We start from the raw sequence: 11,195 nt of genomic DNA on the forward strand, positions 1-11,195 counted from the left end.
GTATTACTGTATTCCTTAGCTATGAATCAAATGATAAAGACACAGACAGATGACTCTTCCTAACAGTGTGTATTACTGTATTCCTTAGCTATGAATCAAATGATGAAGACAGATGACTCTTCCTAACAGTGTGTATTACTGTATTCCTTAGCTATGAATCAAATGATGAAGACAGATGACTCTTCCTAACAGTGTTTATTACAGTATTTCTTAACTATGAATCAAATGATGAAGACAGAAAGATGACTCTTCCTAACAGTGTGTATTACTGTATTCCTTAGCTATGAATCAAATGATGAAGACAGAAAGATGACTCTTCCTAACAGTGTGTATTACTGTATTCCTTAGCTATGAATCAAATGATGAAGACAGATGACTCTTCCTAACAGTGTGTATTACTGTATTCCTTAGCTATGAATCAAATGATGAAGACAGACAGATGACTCTTCCTAGCAGTGTGTATTACTGTATTCCTTAGCTATGAATCAAATGATGAAGACAGATGACTCTTCCTAACAGTGTGTATTACTGTATTCCTTAGCTATGAATCAAATGATGAAGACAGAAAGATGACTCTTACTAACAGTGTTTATTACAGTATAACAAAGTTGGTTGTACAGTTCCTGCTAAGTATTCTACATTTGCTACAACAGTATAGAGTAAAATGTTCATCATTTAAATAACTCTCAGGTTTCATGACAAATTTAGTTTTAAATGCGGTATTTATACCTATAGTCAACAGAGAACACACTGTTGTAAAGAGGTCTTCCTGGTTAAATAATGTTTAAATACAAATGTATTGCTAGTAATACATATTGATCTTTCATACGTTTTTCCTTCAGTTATCACCACACGCATACATGCCTGGCTCCTCTAGGAGTCACTAATTTGGAGCAGAGGAAGTTCCTCCTCTCCTTGCAGCCCCTGGTTCCCCAAAGCTCTCCCTCTCTGGCCAGGGTCCCACAGCGGAGGTGTTGGGCGGGGCAGTGGGGCAGCCTCCCCCCGGTCCAGGCCTGGTACTCCAGGGGGTCCCCGTTCACCCACAGCCACTCGCTGGCCAGGAAGCGCAGTCCCGTCCACACATGGTCTGTCTGGGCCCCCTTTGAATTCATCATTCTCTGGACGAGGAGCTGCTCATTCTCAGACAGCAGGCTGGTGAGGTCAGTGTAGTGCTTCCTGCAGTGCTCCAGAGCCTCCTCCCACGTCTTGTTCTCCTTCACCAGGACCACGTTCAGATCAAAGCACACAAAGGGATATTGTTCAGTGCATTGATAATCATTCATCTCTTTCTTCCAAACTCTGACACAGTCCTGTTTGCCAAATTTATTGTTTGGCTGGCCTTGCCCCCAAAACCTGAATGATGAGTTCCACCCTCCAGACCACTTCCATTCCGTTGGGGGAGAGGGATCTCTGTACAGACCAATCCAAACATCATCCGTTCTTGATATGTCATTGAACTCATCTACTTCGTCTTGGTTGCTGATGAAGGCCAGGTCAATGTAGTTCTCTCTGCAGTAGTGCTGAGCCTTTTCCCAGGTCTTTCCTCCTTCCTCCACAAAGTGGAACTGTTTGTTCAGACAACAGGAGACCACTGCACACAGAGCAGTGATGAGGAGCCCAGTGAAGCTGCTCTTCCTCTGCATGATGTCCCAGTACTCAGTCAGTGTGGAGTGGAGCTGAGCCTGTCGCTGCTCTTATTACTACAAACTTCCTCATCCTGGCCCCTCACCTCTACACCCAACCCACCAATCAGAGATGCTTCCTTAGCTCCACTCTACACCCAGCCCACCAATCACCCAGCCCACCAATCAGAGAGGCTTCCTTAGCTCACCTGTATACCCAGCCCACCAATCAGAGAGGCTTCCTTAGCTCACCTGTATACCCAGCCCACCAATCAGAGAGGCTTCCTTAGCTCACCTGTATACCCAGCCCACCAATCAGAGACTTAGCTCACCTGTATACCCAGCCCACCAATCAGAGAGGCTTCTTAGCTCACCTGTATACCCAGCCCACCAATCAGAGAGGCTTCCTTAGCTCACCTGTATACCCAGCCCACCAATCAGAGAGGCTTCCTTAGCTCACCTGTATACCCAGCCCACCAATCAGAGAGGCTTCCTTAGCTCACCTGTATACCCAGCCCACCACCTGTACACACTGGCTGGTTATTAGACAGATCTTCTGTTTTTACCTGCACACAAATGAACTAAATAGAGAATCCTTACAGACAATGAAGCAGTGCAACCTGGAACACTGCATTTTAGGAAAGTAAACAGATTTTTGCAATGTTATACTAAAGACACAATGAAGATCTCATGGCCTGACAAGTCTAAAATGAACGTCATCCAAAATGTTGATGGAAATCTCTCCACAGTGGTTCTGTGCAGGGCTCAGTGCTGCTGTTGAAGTTACTGTCAGTAATTAAAGGAACTACATAGATGTAATGGTTTGATTTCCGTAATGGTCTTTGAAGCTTTGAATGAAGTTCGGGCTTTCGTAGCCCAATAACATTTGGGTCAATGTAATATGCATAATATGACCTTGGGAAGAAAGAAAAACAACGTTTTCCTTGTGTTTACAGGAAATATGTAAATGTAGGATTTTGCCTAAAGCGTGATTTGCCTGCCATCTCTGAACAAACAGGGGTCCACAGAGAGAAATGTCCACTGTAGTGACAGGATAACACCTCTGACAGGATAACACCACTGACACCACTGTAGTGACAGGATAACACCTCTGAAACCACTGTAGTGATAGGATAACACCTCTGACACCACTATAGTGACAGGATAACACCTCTGAAACCACTGTAGTGACTGGATAACACCTCTGATAGGATAACACCTCTGAAACCACTGTAGTGACAGGATAACACCTCTGACAGGATAACACCTCTGACACCACTGTAGTGACAGGATAACACCTCTGACTGGATAACACCTCTGACACCACTGTAGTGACAGGATAACACCTCTGAAACCACTGTAGTGACTGGATAACACCTCTGATAGGATAACACCTCTGAAACCACTGTAGTGACAGGATAACACCTCTGACACCACTGTAGTGACAGGATAACACCTCTGAAACCACTGTAGTGACAGGATAACACCTCTGATAGGATAACACCTCTGACAGGATAACACCTCTGACTGGATAACACCTCTGACACCACTGTAGTGACAGGATAACACCTCTGAAACCACTGTAGTGACAGGATAACACCTCTGACACCACTGTAGTGACAGGATAACACCTCTGAAACCACTGTAGTGATAGGATAACACCTCTGACAGGATAACACCTCTGAAACCACTGTAGTGACAGGATACCACCTCTGAAACCACTATAGTGACAGGATAACACCTCTGAAAGGATAACACCTCTGACAGGATAACACCTCTGAAACCACTGTAGTGACAGGATAACACCTCTGAAACCACTGTAGTGACAGGATAACACCTCTGAAACCACTATAGTGACAGGATAACACCTCTGAAACCACTATAGTGACAGGATAACACCTCTGAAAGGATAACACCTCTGAAACCACTGTAGTGACAGGATAACACCTCTGAAACCACTATAGTGACAGGATAACACCTCTGACAGGATAACACCTCTGACAGGATAACACCTCTGAAACCACTGTAGTGACAGGATAACACCTCTGAAACCACTGTAGTGATAGGATAACACCTCTGAAACCACTGTAGTGACAGGATAACACCTCTGAAACCCTGTAGTGACAGGATAACACCTCTGACAGGATAACACCTCTGAAACCACTGTAGTGACAGGATAACACCTCTGAAACCACTGTAGTGACAGGATAACACCTCTGACACCACTGTAGTGACAGGATAACACCTCTGATAGGATAACACCCCTGAAACCACTATAGTGACAGGATAACACCTCTGATAGGATAACACCTCTGAAACCACTGTAGTGACAGGATAACACCTCTGAAACCACTATAGTGACAGGATAACACCTCTGACACCACTGTAGTGACAGGATAACACCTCTGACAGGATAACACCCCTGAAACCACTATAGTGACAGGATAACACCTCTGACACCACTGTAGTGACAGGATAACACCTCTGACAGGATAACACCCCTGAAACCACTATAGTGACAGGATAACACCTCTGACAGGATAACACCTCTGAAACCACTGTAGTGACAGGATAACACCTCTGAAACCACTGTAGTGACAGGATAACACCTCTGAAACCACTGTAGTGACAGGATAACACCTCTGACTGGATAACACCTCTGAAACCACTGTAGTGACAGGATAACACCTCTGAAACCACTGTAGTGACAGGATAACAGAAACCACTGTAGTGTAGGATCTTTCCATTGATGACTTTTACTGTTGCCTTATAGGCCTAAAGCTGACAGGATAACACTCTGACAGGAACTATCAACAGGGCCTCCATGTACATAATATGTGGACTAAGACTTCACAAGGCCGCTCATAAGGTATTTATACGTTATATTATCCAAGATTCAATGGGTAAATCAAATCAAATCAATACAACAAGTGTAGACCTTACTGTGAAATACGTACTTACAAGCCCTTAACCAACAGCACAGTACAAGAAGAGTTCAGAAAGTATTTACCAATAAACTAAAGTAAAACAATTATAAAAAGTAGGCAATAAAATAACAGTAAATACCCTGAAACAACGTTAAGGATAAACCTTGAACAACCAGAAATATCCCAGATTGTACCTTTTTAGAGGTACCTTTAAATTGAATAGATTAATGGTCATGATTTTTTATTTCTTACCTTTTAAGAACTATACAAGGACACTGTTTGACATTCTACCACAGCCAATATCTTTTATAGCCTTATTGGACTAATTAGAATTTTTGTGCAGCAATTGGTACTTTTATTTGGCGTGTTGTCTCCATAGCGATCTGGGCAGGTTTGTGTGATCTACAGTGTGTTGAGGCGTGGTGAAAGACGATCCCTGTAGGCAATAAGTCCTACCAGTGTTTACCCTTCTGTCAACAGCTGACACCACTGTAGTGACAGGATAACACCTCTGAACCACCACTAGGGGGCGCCACTTTGAAACATGGGACCTACTGAGCAAGTGGAGAGGGTGGTGGTTTGTATTGTTGAGGCACCTCTAGTAGTGACAGGTTACTGTACAATCAGGTGGAGGTTATCAGCGTTTCAGTAGCAGTTAAGGACATTCAGGTCTTCATCAGACATTCAGGTCTTCATCTATATTGTGTGTCTGTATGTGTTCCTGTTCATCCACCCTACGGGTAGTGTACAGCTGAAGACAGTTGCTGATGTCTCTGACATCTGTTGCAGCATGCCAAAGACCACACTGCACCGGGCCGGGTTTGGGGTGTCAGGTTCTCCTTAAATATCCCGGTGGCTAGAGAGGACAGATGGCTGTATCATATCATCATGATCCTGGCCACATTTAGAAAACAGTCTGATGTTCTGTCATGTCAACGTTCAGGATTCTCAGCATTTCAGCACTCCAACTAGACTTTAGCACTTCCCAGCTAGAATGTCCTCGGAATGTTTTGTGATATTTTAAAATATACTCGCACAATTACTTTATTCATACAATTATGTTAATTGGTTTAATTATGTTGTTAATTTAATTAGATTATTTAGAGATTAAGGTTGGGAACAGGTTAAGGTTTGGGAACAGGTTAATGCTTGGGAACAGGTTAAGGTATGGGAACAGGTTAATGTTTGGGAACAGGTTAAGGTATGGGAACAGGTTAATGTTTGGGAACAGGTTAAGGTTTGGGAACAGGTTAATGTTTGGGAACAGGTTAAGGTTTGGGAACAGGTTAATGTTTGGGAACAGGTTAATGTTTGGGAACAGGTTAATGTTTGGGAACAGGTTAATGTTTGGGAACAGGTTAATGTTTGGGAACAGGTTAATGTTTGGGAACAGGTTAATGTTTGGGAACAGGTTAATGCTTGGGAACAGGTTAATGTTTGGGAACAGGTTAATGTTTGGGAACAGGCTAATGTTTGGGAACAGGTTAATGTTTGGGAACAGGTTAATGTTTGGGAACAGGTTAATGTTTGGGAACAGGCTAAGGTTTGGGAACAGGTTAATGTTTGGGAACAGGTTAATGTTTAGAAAAAGGTTCATGTTTGGGAACAGGTTAATGTTTGGGAACAGATTAATGTTTGGGAACAGGTTAATGTTTAGAAACAGGTTAATGTTTGGGAACAGGTTAAGGTTTGGGAACAGGTTAATGTTTGGGAACAGGTTAAGGTTTAGAAACAGGTTAATGTTTAGAAAAAGGTTAATGTTTGGGAACAGGTTAATGTTTGGGAACAGGCTAATGTTTGGGAACAGGTTAATGTTTGGGAACAGGTTAATGTTTGGGAACAGGTTAATGTTTGGGAACAGGTTAATGTTTGGGAACAGGTTAAGGTTTAGAAACAGGTTAATGTTTAGAAAAAGGTTAATGTTTGGGAACAGGTTAATGTTTGGGAACAGGTTAAGGTTTGGGAACAGGTTAATGTTTGGGAACAGGTTAAGGTTTAGAAACAGGTTAATGTTTAGAAAAAGGTTAATGTTTGGGAACAGGTTAATGTTTGGGAACAGGTTAATGTTTGGGAACAGGTTAACAGGTTAATGTTTGGGAACAGGGAACAGGTTAGAAAAGGTTAATGGGAGGTTAATGTTTAGAAACAGGTTAATGTTTGGGAACAGGTTAATTTTACAGGTTAATGTTTAGAAAAACTTGGGAACAGGTTAAGGTTTAGAAACAGGTTAATGTTTAGAAAAAGGTTAATGTTTGGGAACAGGTTAATGTTTGGGAACAGGTTAATGTTTGGGAACAGGTTAAGGTTTGGGAACAGGTTAATGTTTGGGAACAGGTTAAGTGTTTAGAAACAGGTTAATGTTTAGAAAAAGGTTAATGTTTAGAAACAGGTTAATGTTTGTTGAACAGGCTAATGTTTGGGAACAGGTTAATGTTTGGGAACAGGTTAATGTTTGGGAACAGGTTAATGTTTGGGAACAGGTTAATGTTTGGGAACAGGTTAATGTTTGAACAGGCTAATGTTTGGGAACAGGTTAATGTTTGGGAACAGGTTAATGTTTGGGAACAGGTTAATGTTTGGGAACAGGTTAATGTTTGGGAACAGGTTAATGTTTGGGAACAGGTTAATGTTTGGGAACAGGTTCATGTTTGGGAACAGGTTCATGTTTGGGAACAGGTTCATGTTTGGGAACAGGTTAATGTTTGGGAACAGGTTAATGTTTGGGAACAGGTTAATGTTTGGGAACAGGTTAATGTTTGGGAACAGGTTAATGTTTGGGAACAGGTTAATGTTTGGGAACAGGTTAATGTTTGGGAACAGGTTAATGTTTGGGAACAGGTTAATGTTTGGGAACAGGTTAATGTTTGGGAACAGGTTAATGTTTGGGAACAGGTTAAGGTTTAGGAACAGGTTAATGTTTGGGAACAGGTTAATGTTTGGGAACAGGTTAATGTTTGGGAACAGGTTAATGTTTGGGAACAGGTTAAGGTTTGGGAACAGGTTAATGTTGGGAACAGGTTAATGTTTGGGAACAGGTTAATGTTTATGGGAACAGGTTAATGTTTGGGAACAGGTTAAGGTTTGGGAACAGGTTAATGTTTGGGAACAGGTTAAGGTTTGGGAACAGGTTAATGTTTGGGAACAGGTTAATGTTTGGGAACAGGTTAATGTTTGGGAACAGGTTAATGTTTGGGAACAGGTTAATGTTTGGGAACAGGTTAATGTTTGGGAACAGGTTAATGTTTAGGAACAGGTTAATGTTTGGGAACAGGTTAATGTTTGGGAACAGGTTAATGTTTGGGAACAGGTTAATGTTTGGAAACAGGTTAATGTTTGGGAACAGGTTAATGTTTGGGAACAGGTTAATGTTTGGGAACAGGTTAATGTTTGGGAACAGGTTAATGTTTGGGAACAGATTAATGTTTGGGAACAGGTTAATGTTTAGGAACAGGTTAATGTTTGGGAACAGGTTAAGGTTTGGGAACAGGTTAATGTTTGGGAACAGGTTAATGTTTAGAAACAGGTTAATGTTTGGGAACAGGTTAATGTTTGGGAACAGGCTAATGTTTGGGAACAGGTTAATGTTTGGGAACAGGTTAATGTTTGGGAACAGGTTAATGTTTGGGAACAGGTTAAGGTTTAGAAACAGGTTAATGTTTAGAAAAAGGTTAATGTTTGGGAACAGGTTAAGGTTTGGGAACAGGTTAATGTTTGGGAACAGGTTAAGGTTTAGAAACAGGTTAATGTTTAGAAAAAGGTTAATGTTTGGGAACAGGTTAATGTTTGGGAACAGGTTAATGTTTGGGAACAGGTTAAGGTTTGGGAACAGGTTAATGTTTGGGAACAGGTTAAGGTTTAGAAACAGGTTAATGTTTAGAAAAAGGTTAATGTTTAGAAACAGGTTAATGTTTGGGAACAGGTTAAGGTTTGGGAACAGGTTAATGTTTGGGAACAGGTTAAGGTTTAGAAACAGGTTAATGTTTAGAAAAAGGTTAATGTTTGGGAACAGGTTAATGTTTGGGAACAGGTTAATGTTTGGGAACAGGTTAAGGTTTGGGAACAGGTTAATGTTTGGGAACAGGTTAAGGTTTAGAAACAGGTTAATGTTTAGAAAAAGGTTAATGTTTAGAAACAGGTTAATGTTTGGGAACAGGCTAATGTTTGGGAACAGGTTAATGTTTGGGAACAGGTTAATGTTTGGGAACAGGTTAATGTTTGGGAACAGGTTAATGTTTGGGAACAGGTTAATGTTTGGGAACAGGTTAATGTTTGGGAACAGGTTAATGTTTGGGAACAGGTTAATGTTTGGGAACAGGTTAATGTTTGGGAACAGGTTAATGTTTGGGAACAGGTTAATGTTTGGGAACAGGTTCATGTTTGGGAACAGGTTCATGTTTGGGAACAGGTTCATGTTTGGGAACAGGTTAATGTTTGGGAACAGGTTAATGTTTGGGAACAGGTTAAGGTTTGGGAACAGGTTCATGTTTGGGAACAGGTTAATGTTTGGGAACAGGTTAATGTTTGGGAACAGGTTAATGTTTGGGAACAGGTTAATGTTTGGGAACAGGTTCATGTTTGGGAACAGGTTCATGTTTGGGAACAGGTTAATGTTTGGGAACAGGTTAAGGTTTGGGAACAGGTTAATGTTTGGGAACAGGTTAATGTTTGGGAACAGGTTAATGTTTGGGAACAGGTTAATGTTTGGGAACAGGTTAAGGTTTGGGAACAGGTTAATGTTTGGGAACAGGTTAAGGTTTGGGAACAGGTTAAGGTTTGGGAACAGGTTAATGTTTGGGAACAGGTTAATGTTTGGGACCAGGATAATGTTTGGGAACAGGTTAATGTTTGGGAACAGGTTCATGTTTGGGAACAGGTTAATGTTTGGGAACAGGTTAAGGTTTGGGAACAGGTTAATGTTTGGGAACAGGTTCATGTTTGGGAACAGGTTAATGTTTGGGAACAGGTTAAGGTTTGGGAACAGGTTAATGTTTGGGAACAGGTTAATGTTTGGGAACAGGTTAATGTTTGGGAACAGGTTAAGGTTTGGGAACAGGTTAATGTTTGGGAACAGGTTAAGGTTTGGGAACAGGTTAATGTTTGGGAACAGGTTAAGGTTTGGGAACAGGTTAATGTTTGGGAACAGGTTAATGTTTGGGACCAGGATAATGTTTGGGAACAGGTTAATGTTTGGGAACAGGTTAATGTTTGGGAACAGGTTAATGTTTGGGAACAGGTTAATGTTTGGGAACAGGTTAATGTTTGGGAACAGGTTAAGGTTTGGGAACAAACATCATTATATCAGACTATCATATCAGGTAGACTGTATAGCCTCCTGCCCTGTCCGTCCTCTGACCCCCTCTGTTCCCATGCATCTTCTCTCATGTTTCCGGGTTCATGCTGAAGGCTGTCCACAACTTCAATTAGCTCTGATAATGCTACCGTTTGTTTCCCTACAGATCATCATGGCTGTTATACTGGCATTGATGTGATTGATGTCTCTTAGCAACCAGCGTTTTATTTGTTATTGTTGAATATTCAGTTGTTTTCTTCATGTTTCCAGTGCTCTTATAATACTGATAAATAGTTATATTTGTTATTGTTGAATATTCCGTTGTTTTCATCATGTTTCTAGTGCTCTTATAATACTGATAAATAGTTATATTTGTTATTGTTGGATATTCAGTTGTTTTTGTCATGTTTCCAGTGCTCTTATAATACTGAGAAATAGTTACAGTGCCTTGCGAAAGTATTTGGCCCCCTTGAACTTTACGACCTTTTGCCACATTTCAGGCTTCAAACATAAAGATATAAAACTGTATTTTTTGTGAAGAATCAACAACAAGTGGGACACAATCATGAAGTGGAATGACATTTATTGGATATTTCAAACTTTTTTAACAAATCAAAAACTGAAAAATTGGGCGTGCAAAATTATTCAGCCCCCTTTACTTTCAGTGCAGCAAACTCTCTCCAGAATTTCAGTGAGGATCTCTGAATGATCCAATGTTGCCCTAATTGACTAATGATGATAAATACAATCCACCTGTGTGTAATCAAGTCTCCGTATAAATGCACCTGCACTGTGATAGTCTCAGAGGTCCGTTAAAAGCGCAGAGAGCATCATGAAGAACCAGGAACACACCAGGCAGGTCCGAGATACTGTTGTGAAGACGTTTAAAGCCGGATTTGGATACAAAAAGATTTCCCAAGCTTTAAACATCCCAAGGAGCACTGTGCAAGCGATAATATTGAAATGGAAGGAGTATCAGACCACTGCAAATCTACCAAGACCTGGCCGTCCCTCTAAACTTTCAGCTCACACAAGGAGAAGACTGATCAGAGATGCAGCCAAGAGGCCCATGATCACTCTGGATGAACTGCAGAGATCTACAGCTGAGGTGGGCGACTCTGTCCATAGGACAACAATCAGTCGTATATTGCACAAATCTGGCCTTTATGGAAGAGTGGCAAGAAGAAAGCCATTTCTTAAAGATATCCATAAAAAGTGTTGTTTAAAGTTTGCCACAAGCCACCTGAGAGACACACCAAACATGTGGAAGAAGGTGCTCTGGTCAGATGAAACCAAAATTGAACTTTTTGGCAACAATGCAAAACGTTATGTTTGGCGTAAAAGCAACACAGCTCA

General features: G+C 41.2%; 1 protein-coding gene across 1 annotated transcript; it reads right to left on the minus strand.

Annotated features, from left to right (window-relative positions):
• Positions 1-579: 579 nt before the first annotated feature.
• LOC135536989 (macrophage mannose receptor 1-like) lies at positions 580-1,654 on the minus strand. Its single transcript, XM_064963201.1, has one exon. It carries the CDS (start codon positions 1,641-1,643, stop codon positions 846-848), a length of 798 nt encoding a protein of 265 aa, XP_064819273.1. The 5' UTR covers positions 1,644-1,654; the 3' UTR covers positions 580-845.
• Between the last annotated feature and the right edge of the window lie 9,541 nt (positions 1,655-11,195).

This window comes from Oncorhynchus masou, unplaced genomic scaffold (genome assembly GCF_036934945.1).
Source record: "Oncorhynchus masou masou isolate Uvic2021 unplaced genomic scaffold, UVic_Omas_1.1 unplaced_scaffold_695, whole genome shotgun sequence".
Taxonomy (NCBI): domain Eukaryota; kingdom Metazoa; phylum Chordata; class Actinopteri; order Salmoniformes; family Salmonidae; genus Oncorhynchus; species Oncorhynchus masou.